The sequence below is a fragment of the Peromyscus californicus genome, unplaced genomic scaffold (assembly GCF_007827085.1).
Source record: "Peromyscus californicus insignis strain IS unplaced genomic scaffold, ASM782708v3 Scaffold_5__1_contigs__length_169319896, whole genome shotgun sequence".
Lineage (NCBI taxonomy): Eukaryota > Metazoa > Chordata > Mammalia > Rodentia > Cricetidae > Peromyscus > Peromyscus californicus.
In genome coordinates, this window is record NW_026294573.1 from 43,042,275 (window position 1) to 43,056,364 (window position 14,090).

The 14,090-nt window shown below is 38.6% G+C and overlaps 1 protein-coding gene across 1 annotated transcript in view; it reads right to left on the reverse strand.

Moving 5' to 3' along the window:
* Positions 1 to 637: 637 nt before the first annotated feature.
* The window catches only part of Tut4 (terminal uridylyl transferase 4), a 115,869-nt gene continuing 102,416 nt past the window's right edge, over positions 638 to 14,090 (reverse strand). Inside the window, 4 exon segments of the mRNA XM_052718330.1 lie at positions 638 to 1,340; positions 1,906 to 2,061; positions 9,850 to 10,297; positions 13,331 to 13,431. Of these exon segments, the coding sequence (XP_052574290.1) occupies positions 1,273 to 1,340; positions 1,906 to 2,061; positions 9,850 to 10,297; positions 13,331 to 13,431 (773 nt within the window). The 3' untranslated portion in view covers positions 638 to 1,272.

Sequence of the window (14,090 nt, forward strand, 5' to 3'; positions counted from 1 at the left end):
GCCAGCCTCACACATCTCATGTTTACTGTGTCTGCTAATTACAACAAGAAGCCAAATAAACTGATTGACAGTATCTAAGTTTAAGCAAACTGCGATGTTTGATCAATGATGACATCACCCCATGATGTATTTTTCAGAATACATCTCAGCAGCTACAGGGCTCATGACTGATCACAAGTATTGATAAACAGTCACCATCCTGGCAAGTGTCTTCCCAGGTAGCAGCACAGGGCTCTGAATGGACAGTCTGGCACATACTAGTTCTTCACTAAAAAATTGTTTTTCCTCTACTTTCCTTTTAAAAGATTTTGGAGGAGGGGCAGGAGGCAGGAATGGGCTGGAGGGAAGGTATTGCTAGGGATTGAACCCAGTGTCTTGCACAAGATAGGAAAGCTCTCTGCAACTCAACTACAACCCCAGGCCTCAAAAGATGTACTTTAAGTCAAACTGTAGCATGTCATTGCTACCTTTGTATTTCGCATCATCGTTCTGTAGTTGTAAAAATCCAATAAAATGAAGGAAAAGACCTTTCAATCTCTAGAACTAAGTCTGTTTAGAATAGTCACTGGGAGTAAAATACTTCCATTATTACAATGTATTCCTATCATCTAAACCAGATGAATTAACCAAATTTGACTCTTGTCAAAAAGATTTATTAACTTAAAATAGAACTTCAAATACAGACAAAAGCAACTTTCCATTCAAGTTTGAATATATTCAACATACAAGTATGTAAAAGAAAATTTTTTTTGAATCTTTATGTTGTAATTTTATTTATTTATTTTTTTTACCTTTTAAAAAGTTTTTGGCACTACAAGGTTCTGTAAAGAATAGAAGTGACAAATTTAAAACACATGAAATCCTTTCCTAATCCTTAAGAACAATATATATAAAGTCTGAAGCAACCAAAGTATGAATACAGCTAATAGAAAATAAAGAATGTAATTTTTTAAATTCTCTCTTTATACAATTCATCAAGATTAAACAAAACATAAAATTCCCTTAAAAATAGGGTAATAAAATAGATGAAATTTGTATCACTCATTTTAGTGATACCAGTAAAAACTATAGTTCATATTTATATACAAATAATACAGTGTTTAAAAACAGTCTTAGAATTTAAATAAGCTATCTAAACGTGTGTTAAAATTTTAAATCAGGACCTGATTTGTTTTGCTTTCCTTAAATGTCACTTTTTCTGCTGAGTGTAACTAACACTGAGGTACGGATACCCTTGAGACAGCAGGATTGGTTGGTTGCTGTGGGCTGGCATTACTCCGACACGTTTCCTCTTGGTGGGTGGGGACAACGCTCTCTACAGCGACGGGCAGCACATCTGTCTGCTGGAAATAACATAGACAGTAGACTCAAAGACTTGTGCCTACTTAGCTCACAACCGCTTAAAATAAATTTGTAACTAGTCATACAGCACTTAAAACATTCACGTAATAAAAGCAGCATGACAAAACATTTGGAGGGAGGAGGCAAATCTAGTGTATGAAGAAAGGAAACAAAACCACACAAGAAACCAGGGAAAGAAACCCCACACAGAAAACCTGCAAATTCTCCTACAACGGACAGAGCTTCCTCAGCTCTAGAGCTCTGCTCAAGAGAAAACCCAACCATAGTCAAGGTACTGCCATTCACTCTTTAACAGTGGTTCTCAACCTTCCTAATACTGCAACCCTTTAATATAGTCCTTGTGTTGTGGTGACCCCAACCGTAAAACTGTTTTCATTGTTACTTCATGACTGTAATTTTGCTACTATTATGAATCGTAATGTAATATCTGTGTTAATATTTACTGAATGCATGAATGTTACTCCTAGATTCTGGTCTCCACTGAGATTCCCACCTTAGAGTAATAGCCACCCAGCTTGACAACTGATTTGTAAGCACTGGTACCTTGAGCGTAGAAGGGCTTGGGCTGAAATCTTGGATTTCCCTGATGCATGAAGTTTTGATGCAAACCATAAGGCCACGAAGCTGGGACAAGGGGGAAATGGGGACGTGGTGCATGTTCCCATGGAATTGGAGGAGTCAGTCCTCGAAAGCGTGGTTCTGCATTCCAACAAGAAAAGAAAACCACATTTAAAATACTAGTTTACTAATTCATGAATAACTACCATCAACTATGTATTATGCTAAATTCAGATATCAAAGTTCTTTTAAAGAAGCAAGCATTATTATTTGTTCAAGTTACTTGTGTACATGATGTATACAATAATACGTCAGTTATACCAAATAGGGCTAATGCAGAATTTCAAGGTGAGAGGTTTTCTTACAAAGACTAACCAGAATTTTAACGAAGAGACAAAAGTGACAGAATGGGCATTTTAGAGAGAAGAATGTATAAAAGGCAAGAAAGTTTGGGACTAGAAAACATTCAGGAACAAGAGGTCAAAGGAGAAATGGTCAAGCTGAGCATGGTGGCACACACCTTTACTCCCAACACTTGAGGCAGAGGCAGGTAAGTCCAGGACAGCCAGAGCTACACAGAGAGACCCTGTCTCAAAAAGCAAAAACAACACACACACACACACACACACACACACACACACACACACACAAAACAACACCCTAACAAACAGGAAGATGAAGAAATGGGTCAGGTAGGTGGGAATACACATCTGAAGGAATCTTAATACATCATGCTACAAAATTGATGTTTTTACCATTATGATAATGTCAATTAGGCCAGAATCCCAGGACTGGAAGAAGCTTGTACAAAAAGGTTGAGGTACTGTGGTTGAAAACTTGGGTTTTGGAACCAAACATATATAGGTTCAAATCACAGTTATGAAAATTACTATGGCTCCTTTTTGAACCTCGGGTTGTAAAAGATGATCGAAAAGAAAACTTAAGTTAACACAAGCTCTCGAAAATAAACAAGAACACACACACACATACTCTCTCTCTCTGGATTCAGGCAAAGTGGATAAAAGTACTTTCCCCAACAGCCTGAACTTGAGTCCAGAAATTCTCAGTGAAAGAGAAAAACGGACTCTTGTAAGTTGTCCTCTGACCTCCAAACATGAGGTATAGCAAGCTTGTGTAAACTTGCACAGGTATGTGGCTAGTCTCAACCAAGTCTGGTTTGTGTCTTAAAGGTACATTTTTTTTCAAAGTACAGTACCCACCAAAACTGGGTGTTTCTAATTGTTTTTCTCACTCAGGTAACAATATGTGAGAAAGTAACTGAAAGACATTTCTAACCTTAGACTCCTATTAGGACATATAGAATGGAAAAGCCTGTATTTGCTATATTTTCACAACCAAGTCTTTTTTGGAAGCAATCAGAAAGGCTGGTTTACAAGTTTAAAAAGTCACATTACAATTAACAGAGCCAAAGTTAAGGGAGCAGAATTTGCAAAATAAATGAGAATTAGGTATCATCATGGCCAACTGAGAAATGGTATTTTAACATAAGATATTTTTAAGGACATACTTCAATTTCCCTTGCTCAGTTTTCACAGCCAAATATGTAACATTAATATCTCACCAAAGATATTTTTAAAAATGAAGAGCAAGCCTTTAATCCCAGGCATCCAGAGGCAGAGGCAGATGGATCTCTGTGAGTTCCAGAAGAAACAGGACTACACATAGACCTCATTTCAGACAATAACAACAACAAACTATTACATAATCTTCCACTCTAATAAAACGCTAATTTTCAGGCTCATCCACTGCACTTGGGATACACTGACCTCTGCAATTTCCCTAAATTTTCGAAGCTTGACTGCATAATTGTAGTGGTGGGCAATTGCATTTGTGATCTCCTAACTTTCAATTTAATATAGTCCCACTCAGTCCTTCTACTTTAACACAGTAATATTTTTACCTTTAATATAGAGTTGTATACCTATAAACCAAACACTTGAGTTTTCATGTACTATTTATATAGAACATAAATAGTGCATCTAATATTTTCAGGCACTAATCTAAATACTGCAGAGGCTTAGTTAAATAACAAGGCTTAGACAGTGGTTCTCAACCTGTGGGTCGCAACATCTTTGGGAGCTGAACGACCCTTTCACAGGGGTTGCATATCAGATAGCCTGCATATCAGATATTTATGATTCATAACAGTAGCAAAATTACAGTTATGAAGTAGCAATTTATGGTTGGGGGTCACCACATGAGGACTGTGTTAAAGGGTCACAGCACTAGGAAGTTCAGACTAATGGGTTAAGCACACAAGTATGATTTTTAACACAATTAGGTAAGTGCTGTGATATAAATACTAAGAAAACAAGCAGACAAAAGATGAAATTCAACTGGAGGACAAGATCGGCAAGATTCAAAGGCTTCTTGAAGACAGTGATATAAATTAAGAAACCTTTAGGGTAAGGCAAGAGGTATGAAAATGGATATTAGAAGTTATGGAAGACATCCCAGGTAGAAGCAACCACTTTCATAACCTGGGTAAGAGACAGTATGGTAGATTTCCAAGATGTTTTGTAAATTAGTTCATTATTATTGAAACAAAGATACACCAATGGCAGGTTGGAGAAAGTACCTGCATAAAAAGTGAACTCATCTACCAAAGGACAAAATACAGGTCTTGTCTTTATAACTCATTGACAGTCAGAGCAGACATGTAATAAATGTCTTTCGTCTTAGAAACCAAAGTTCCATTTGCTTTATTCCAAACAGGTTAGAGGTACTGCTGTGGGATGGTCTTTCTGCATGCTGTCAATATGTGTTGCTGCCATTGGTTAATAAAGAAGTTGCTTTCGCAATATGGTAAGACAGGTTAGAGCCAGGCAGGAAATCCAAACAAAGATACAGGGAGAAGAAAGGGGAGGGAGGGAAGATGCTGTGGCTGCTGGGGGAGCAAGATATAATGGAACACAGGTAAAGCCACGAGACACGTGGCAATACACAGATTAATAGAAATGGGTTAATTTAAGATAAAAGAGCTTATTAGCAATAAGCCTGAGCCATGTATGTTTATTTGGAACCAAGCGGTTGCGGGACACAGGAAAACTTCCGACTACATTATACCTTCTCTAAGAGATAACATACTTTTGGGATGGAGATAGAACTATGGTACAGTGATTGCCTAGCATGCATGCACTCTACGTTCAATATCCCATCCCTTCCCCCCCCTACAATACAGGGTTTGTCTGTGTAACCGCCCTGGCTGCCCTAGAACTCCCTTTGTAGAGGCTTGTCCTTAAACTCACAGAGATCCATCTGTCTCTGCCTCCTGAATACTGGGATTAAAGGTATGTGCCACCATGCCAAAGCCATGTAGGTTCAATTCTTAAAACCACCAGAAGGAAAATCCAAACAATACTTTTTCACTGGAAATATCTCTAATGTTCCTTTGAAAATTAATAAAGGAGCCAGATGTGGTGGTACATGCCTTTAATCCTAGAACTCAGGAAGCAGAGGCAGGTCAATCTCTTAGTTGAAGGCCAGCCTGGTCTACAAAGTGAGTTCCAGGACAGACAGTGTTACCCAGAAAAACCCTGTCTTGAAAAAAATAAAATAAAATAAACGGAAAGAACTGAGCCAGGTGTGGTGGTACACCTATGTAATCCCAAAAGAAGCAAGAGGATCACTTCAAATTAGAAGCCATTCTCATCTACACAATAAATTCTAGGCCAGCCAATGTTACACAGCAACACCCTGTCTCAAAAACAATCAAATAAAACTCAAACAAAAACGACTGACCTCATCTAAAAGTTCTTGTCTATGCAAATTATACTTTAGAATAATGAAGCAGAGGGCTGGAGAGATGGCTCAGAGGGTAAGAGCACTAACTGCTCTTCCAGAGGTCCTGAGTTCAATTCCCAGCAACCACATGGTGGCTCACAATCATCTGTAATGAGATCTGGTGCCCTATTCTGGCCTGCAGTCATACATGCTGTAAATATAATAAACAAATAAATCTTAAAAAAAAAATAATAATTGAGCAGCTACTAGGAAAAAGTTCCTAGTAGAAGAATCACAAAGACTCTATAACTAGTAGTGAATTTGTGGGCCTTAATAATAATTACAAATAGGGCTGGAGAGATGGCTCAGAGGTTAAGAGCACTGGCTGTTCTTCCAGAGGTCCTAAGTTCAGTTCCCAGCAACCACATGATGGCTCACAACCTTCTGTAATGAGATCTGGCGCCCTCTTATGTATACCTAATAAATAAATAAATCTTTAAAAAAGAAAACAAAAACAATAATTACAAATAACAGACACCATTAAATTTAAAAAAAAAATCAATGAGGAAACAAGTTGGTCCCTGGGGGTGGGGGTGGGGGTGGGGTGAGGGAACAAGAGAACAATGTGTGTGTGTGTGTGTGTGTGTGTGTGTGTGTGTGTGTGTGTGTGTGTGTGTGTGTCTTGAAACAGAGCCTCATTGCAGCTCAGGCTATATTAACTGTGTGTGCATCAGTACCCACAGCGAAGTACATGTGAAGGAGGTGATAAAGACAGCTTGCCCTGGTTCCCATTTCCACCATGTGGATCTTGGAAACCAAACTCGGGTCTATCTGGCTTAGGTGGCAGAATGTTTACCGACTTAGTCATCACACCTCCCCAAATTGAAGTTTAAAAGCAATTTTAATCCACTGAGATTTTATTTTAAAATTGTGGTTAAGGGGTCAGATTAAAAAGAAAAAGGAAAAAAAAAGGAGCAAATTACTGGTAACTGTTAAGTTCACTGGTGGTATTTCACTCTCTCATTCTGTACATTTGAAATTTCCCACGATAGTATTTAAGGTGAAGATAGTTATCACTACAAAGCTGGATATAAAATTAGCAGATATAGCAAATACACTACTTTAAATGGGCAAGAATTATTATAACATTTTAGTAATATAGTAGGTAACCTTTAAAATCGTTTATTATTGTATGTCTCAAATCCGTGTATTTATTCAGATATCAGAAAAAAACTACTGTTTATTAATTCTACTAAATGCAGTTATCTTTTGCTTTTTGAATGTATTGCCCCTTAGCCATGGTGGCACATTTTTGTAATCCAAGCAATGGGGCAGTAGAACTGAGGCCGAGCTAAGAGGACTGCCATGAGTTCAAGGCCATCTGGTAATACAGAAGGAAGAGGTAGAAGGGGGGAGGGGGAAGGAAGAGGTAGAAGCGGGGAGGGGAGTAGAAAGGGAAAAGGAAGGAAAGAGAATGAACAAAAAGACGGGGAAAGGGGGTGACATTCCCAAGAGGAGCCCATGCCCACACTTGGGTATGTCTCACTTTCTACAGCTTTGCTTTGAGAAGCCCACACTGCCTGTGGCCGTGTCAGAGCAACAGCAGGTGGTAACTGAAGTCCAGGTGTCAGCCCATCAGATAAAACAACTCTGATGGGTATATCTAGTTTAAGCAAGGCTTGCGAGACCACAGACTCCACAGTGTCTTCTGCTTCTGCTGTGCCTTTGCATGCTTGCTACTGCTATCTTTCTCTGGTATCTGACACTAGTTGAATTGGGTGTGGGGGAATACCTATTTCCTGTGTTGTAATGTGTTTATCTCATAAACATCCTGCTCGACTGGGCATTTGGACCTGTGGATTGCCAGTAAGATGATTTCCTCCTAAAGCTACATTGTCTAACTGACACAGAGTTTAGATGAATAAAAATAAATACTAGGATATGTTTCATAGCTAAGGCCTATTGTTCCACAAGGCCTGTGAGTCACTTCTGAGCTGCTTTAGATCACAGCTCAGAATTTTGATTTAGGAAAACATTTGAGTCCAGGAGCCAAAATGGCTCAAATTCTTTTAATTTTATTGCTGAGTACACTAGCTGATACAAAGCTTCAAAATAACTTTAGATTAGACCAGATGCCTACTAATGGTTTTTAAAATAAACATTCCCAATCTTTAGTTCACAAGGACACAACTGTACTGTCTAGCTAAGTTGCAAATACAAAAACAGCATAATTATTGCTAGCTGGCAAATGATTAATTCCTTGCACCCATTCCTGACCTCAATTTATGAAAATAAATTCTGACTATTCAAGGCTACAGAAAATAATTTGACTCTGTAGCCCCAAATGAGGGCTGCAGGTGTTCTTGGATAATCAGAGGTTACACACTGGACAGAAAATATACTTTAAATTTTAGGCATTTTGGTCATAGTATCGTGGAAAGTGCCAGCTGAACTGATAATATATACAGAAGCCTAGCCTGAATCTGCAGCACCCTTAGCTCTCTGGCTTAGCTTTCTTTGTCCGAAAACCCAGCATCTTAGAGACCTAAAGAGAATTCAGATTTCATGATTCCTGATTATAGAGTGTTAGTTACAAATGTTTACATAGTCATGAGTTAGTTAAACTGCTTTTCCACTGCCTGGGAATATTCAGGGTATCAGGTCAAAAGCGGCTTTTACACTCAAAAGTATAGTGTATAAAGACACAATTTTCTTGTTTTCTGGGCTGTTCAATAGTTTAGGTTTATGAGTCTTTTAAAATTCCTTGTAAGATTACCTCTCAAGATAGATAATAAAGTAATTGATTCTTTATAACTACAATTTACAGCCTGTCAATTAAAAGAGTTGGCTGAGAAAATATGCTCCTTGTTTGCTCATGATATACTGCATGAGAGTTGTCAGGATGTCTCTGTTTTTAGTCATGTCTTTATCTAGGAATGCAACTTTTTTATGACTCCTGTATTGCCTGTAAGAGCTTTGTTGGGATATATAAGCTGTAGAAAGACATGAGAGAATAAAGAAAGGAACCATCAAAAAGAATGTGCGAGTGTTTTCTCTCCCTAAAAACCCTCAGAAAAGTCTTAGCTTCACCAACACCATGGACTACTCTCAAACACTGTGCTGCCTTGGGGCTGGTTCCCCACAGGCAGTGTTATCACACCCATGTTAGGTGTGTGTTGCTTTGCTCTGAGTGTCTTTCTTTCTCCTAACCTTTGTGCTTAAGCCTACATTAAAACATTTTTATTACGCCTCTCCCAATTAAAAGAAAGAGGAGGGGGCTGGAGAGATGGCTCAGAGGTTAAGAGCACTGCTTGCTCTTCCAAAGGTCCTGAGTTCAATTCCCCGCAACCACATGGTGGCTCATAACCATCTGTAATGAGATCTGGTGCCCTATTCTGGCCTGCAGTCATACATGCAGACAGAATACTGTATACATAATAAATAAATAAATTTAAAAAAAAAGAAAGAGAAAGAGAAGGGAGGGAAGAAAATAATGGACTGCTCCTCATTGTAGAGCACAGGTTTAGTAAAAACCAAACCAAACAAACCTCATTAGTTTAAATCTTGAATCTACAACAATTAACTGATGACAGCTAAGTTATTTCTTCAATTTCATTCCACTCACCCTAGAGGTGGGGGAGGGGAGACATCTCATACAGCTCAAGCTGGCCTCAAATGCATTACCACACCTGGCTTTCTGTCTTTCTTTTGTTCTTTGAGACAGGGTTTCATTTAGCCCAGTCCGGTCTTGATCATCCTGAGTGCTGGGATTGCCAAGTGTACAATACCACACCCAGCAGACTCTCAATTTTATCATTTGTAAAATGAGTGCCAATAATACCTATACCAAATAACGTGAATGTGAAAAGGAAAACAATAAGAAAAAGCAATATTTACAAGTATTAGCTTATTTAATATTCTTAACGTTCTTGTTAAATGCTATTCATATCCTTATTGTAGAGATGAAACAAATGATTAGAGATGTCAAGACCTTGTAAAAAATGGCAGACAAGATTTCAATCTTGACAATATCTAAAATCTACACTGTTTACTTTTATCTAAATTCTATATTCTCAATAAATACAACTATTATCTTTCTTCTATTGTTACCTAAGGTTCAACCAATAATACCAACCACTCAACCTTTCCACAGCCAAATATAAAAGAAGAAAAAAGGAAAATTACCTGAATTACCCACTGCACCATTGTTCACCAGGGAATTTGGAGCCACGGTACGAGGCCAGTGTCCATCATGAGAAGAGCTAGGGATTGCCATCGGTCTGGCAGCAGGCTGTGCAAAGATGATGCTGGGATCATTCAAGCCAATATTGCTGGGGGTACTGCCAGGTGCAGAGTGGAGCATTGGGCCATGGATGGGCCAGGATGGGGCAGGGATCTGGAGGGGGTGCATTGGCAATAATCCCATACTGTGCATGGGAGAATACTGAGCTGGTGGTGATTGAGGAAAGTTATACAAGGGCATCTGAACTTGATGAGGGGGCTGGCCTCCCTGCTGGGGTGGGCCAAGCTTAGGCTGGGATCCGGGCTGGGATGGAGGCTGGGGAATAGCAGATGGTTGGGGAGAATTCTGTGGAAATGGCTGGGGCTGAGGAGAATAAGATGGTGAATCAGACTGCAGGAAAAAAGAAAAGACAATTTAAAAATTAATTTACGAACATCTTAATTTCCTAAAAATCAAGATTATTAATTTCCTAAAATGAAGATTAAAACATAATAGCAGTTATTTCATTAAAACAGCATATACAGAACTATATGATACATAACAACAAATAATAAAATCTCCTATTATATGAAGGTTAAATTTTTTTCCCAAGGTGCTCAAATTCTTTTATTGTGAGAGAGAGAGAAAGAGAAAGAGAAAGAGAGAGAGAGAGAGAGATATTAGCATCATTCCCATCATGAACAAAATATTTCCTTTGTAAACCAGAAATGAACATATAAATAACTCACAGCCACTTTCATTCAGTTCCCTGAACAACTGTGTGTACTAGGCATTATTACTAAGTACTTAAAATATAACCCTAACGTGTATGCCTTCATGAAGCTTAAAAACTTACTTAGCAGGGAAATCAGGGAACAGAAAAAGATTATACAAGTAATCACAGCAGAGTATGATTATTACTATGACTGTACAGGCAGGTACAGTAGTGTGTAATATCTGTAGTCTGAGCAGACAGGAGGATAAAGTCAGAACATCCTGTGTCCCTGCCAGCCAGCCTGGGCTACATATTGAGACTATCCCAAAAGAAAAAAAAAAAGGTGATTTATAGTATATAATGATTAACAGGAAAAACTAACTTCCACTTTTCAAGAAATGTAGAGATCAAGGAGTTTTCCAGAGGACATAACCTTTAAACTGAGACTAAAAGGTAAACAGAAGCAAATCTAGTAAGTCAGAGGATACAGAGAAGAGTATTTAGCAGCAGGAAAAACATGTCTGACGGTCTATGAGCATGAAAACACTGAACTGTTTAAGATAACTGCAATTTCAAAGTTTAGTAGTAGATACACAGGTAAGGGGATAATGTATCTGTTGTGGAATAATCTTTCCGTACACTGTGAAGATGTGTTTTTGCCAAGGAGCCTTCTGATTGGTTTAATAATGAGCTGAATGTCCAATAGCTAGGCAGAAACAGGTTAGGCAGGAATTCCAGGCACAGGGAGATGAGTCTAGGCACAGGAGAGACACCAGAGGAGAGGAAGCAGGAGGTGCAAGACAGAAGAGAGGTAAAAAGCCACGAGACAAAACATAGGTTAATATAAGTAAGTTAATTTAAGTTATAAGAGCTAGTGGGACAAGCCTAAGCTATAGGCTGAGCTCTCATAATTAATAATAAATCTCCATGTCATTTTTTTGTGAGCTGGCAGCCCAAACAAAAATCTGTCTACACATATCTGAGGCTTAAAAACTAAACAGAAACAAGGCAATGAGGGCTCCTGTGTCTTGTCTATCCCATAGTTTATACAATTTATACAAGAGCAGTGCAAACCTGCTGAAAATTTGAACCAAACCAGAAATATAATCAATTTGCAATTTATAACAATTATTCTGATTTAGTAATAATAAAAAACTAAATAAAATTTTAAAAAAACTTAAAAAAACAAAACCCTGATGAGATTAATTAAAAGGGTGCAATGAAGCCCAGCACGGTGGCACATGACTCTAATCCTAGCACTCAGGAGGCAGGGGCAGATAGATCTCTGAGTTCGATCGAGGCCAGCTCTTGTTTACAGAGCAAGTTCTAGGACAGTCAGGGCTGCACAGAGAAACCTTGTCTAAAAAAACAAAACAGAACAAAAAAAGAGCTACTGTGCCTCAGCAGTCCTGAGACTATAATACAGGGATAGAGGGAAGCAAAGGACTGTAAGGATTAGTTACTTATTACTTACTTATTTAAAAGTCTCACTGTATAGCCCTACTCAGCCTAGAATTCACCATGTAGACAAGGCTGGCCTGGAATTCACAGAGATCTGCTCGCGTCAGCCTCTCAAGTGAGTGCTGGTATACTAAGGGTTGGAATCACAACACCCAAACAAGGATTTTATTTTGTTTTGTTTTTCTAAGCTCATATTGCACAGGTTGGCCTCAAATTCACTATGTAACACACAGGATGACCTTGAACTTCTCATCCTTCTACTTCCTCCACCTTCCAAGTACTAGGATTACAGGTGTATGCCACCATGCTTGGTTTATACAGTGCTCTAGGATCAAACTCAGGGCCTTGTGCATGCTAGGCAAGCAAGCACTCTCCCAATTGATCTACAACTCCAGCCCCAATTTATGAGTTATTTTTGAAAAACTGAAGCAATAGAGCTTGGTGACTGACTGGATATAGAATTTAAAGAAAAGAAATGTGAGAGAAAAGTAGACTGTGAGAGACAGACATTAAGGCTATAAACAATGGACGAAGAAGCAAATCTATAGTACTGGAAAGAAACATAAACTGCATTCTAGACACAATTAGATCTGAGTTGCTTTGTTAGACACCAGAAAAATAATGTCCATTAGATTCTTAAAGAAAGGTCAGGTGAGAAAAAGGCAAATGACAAAGAAAATTAGGAGCAACACAGAAAAATAATTAGAGCATAAGTTTTATACAAAGAACATGTGGGTTCAAGTTGATTTCAAGTTATTAGTTATCTCCTAGTAGATCTTAGGCAAGAAATTAAATCTTCATTCATTTAACTAATACTAATGTAAACTGTCTCATGTTTCTATTGAAATTAAACAATGCACATGGAAAATATAAAAACCAAATTCAGGATCTTTTCCCTCCTTCTTTAAGAAGTTCCTAGGAAAGCTAGCCAGTAGTGGAATCCCAGCACTTGGAAGGCAGAGGCAGGTATATCTCTGTGAGTTTGGAGGCCAGGCTGGTCTACAGAGAGTGTTCCAAAAAAGCCAGGGTCACACAGAGAAAACCTGTCCTGGGGGTGGGGGGGTGGGGGTTGTCCTAGGTTCAAACCATGAGACTGCCTCAGCCTCCAGACATTAGGGACTACGAGCCAGTGTACTACACAGTGCCTAGCTACTGGTGCGCTTTCATAGCTAGGAAAAGATGTGAAGAAGGGTTCAAAATTAAAGTTGTGAAGAGTCAGATAAAATGGCTCTCTTCTAGTCAAACTCATTCAAAGGCACAGTACTTACACATTCTGAAGACTGTCTAGTTCTTATGGACTGGTCACCCTGTTGCTGGGCTGAACCAGCCACCTGCTGAGCATTGACAAGGTTACGAACCAGCTGGGCTGCTGAGAGAAGACATCACAGAAAAAAGGGTCAAAAGACACAGACAAAGCTGGCAGGCATGCTGTTTTACATCTAAAATCTCAAGGCCTGAAGCACCAAGGTGGAAGGATTTCTGTGAATACAAGATCTGAACTGCACAGTGAGTTCCAGGCCAGCTTGAGGTACAATATGAGACCTTGTCTCAAACAAACAAACAAACAACACAGGAAAAAGGAGTGAATAAATACAAATCGATGAACTAACGATTATTTTAATGGTATTTATTTTTGTGGCAGTAGAGGTTGAACACAGGATTTCACAGGTTAGGCAAGCACTACACTGAGCTACAACCCTAAACTCCAGTGTCTTAAAATTTCAAGTTTGTTGATTTTATCAAGCTATACTTTTTGAAATAAGGTTGATGTTGATTACTGAAAGTAGAGTAATAAACACATAAGCAGCAGACAAAGATTTCTCAAAAGAATGGACTAAAGTGAACTTTTAAATGGTTATTTTAGGGAAAGATATGTACCACTGCTCTCTACCCCAACTTCATGCTGAGATCAAAGCCAGGGCCTTGCATACTGAGCTGTATCCTTTCCCCTTGGGTTTTTGTTTTAAAATTTTTACTTTTATTATAATTTATTTCATGTGTATAAGTGTTTTGCCTACATGAATGTCT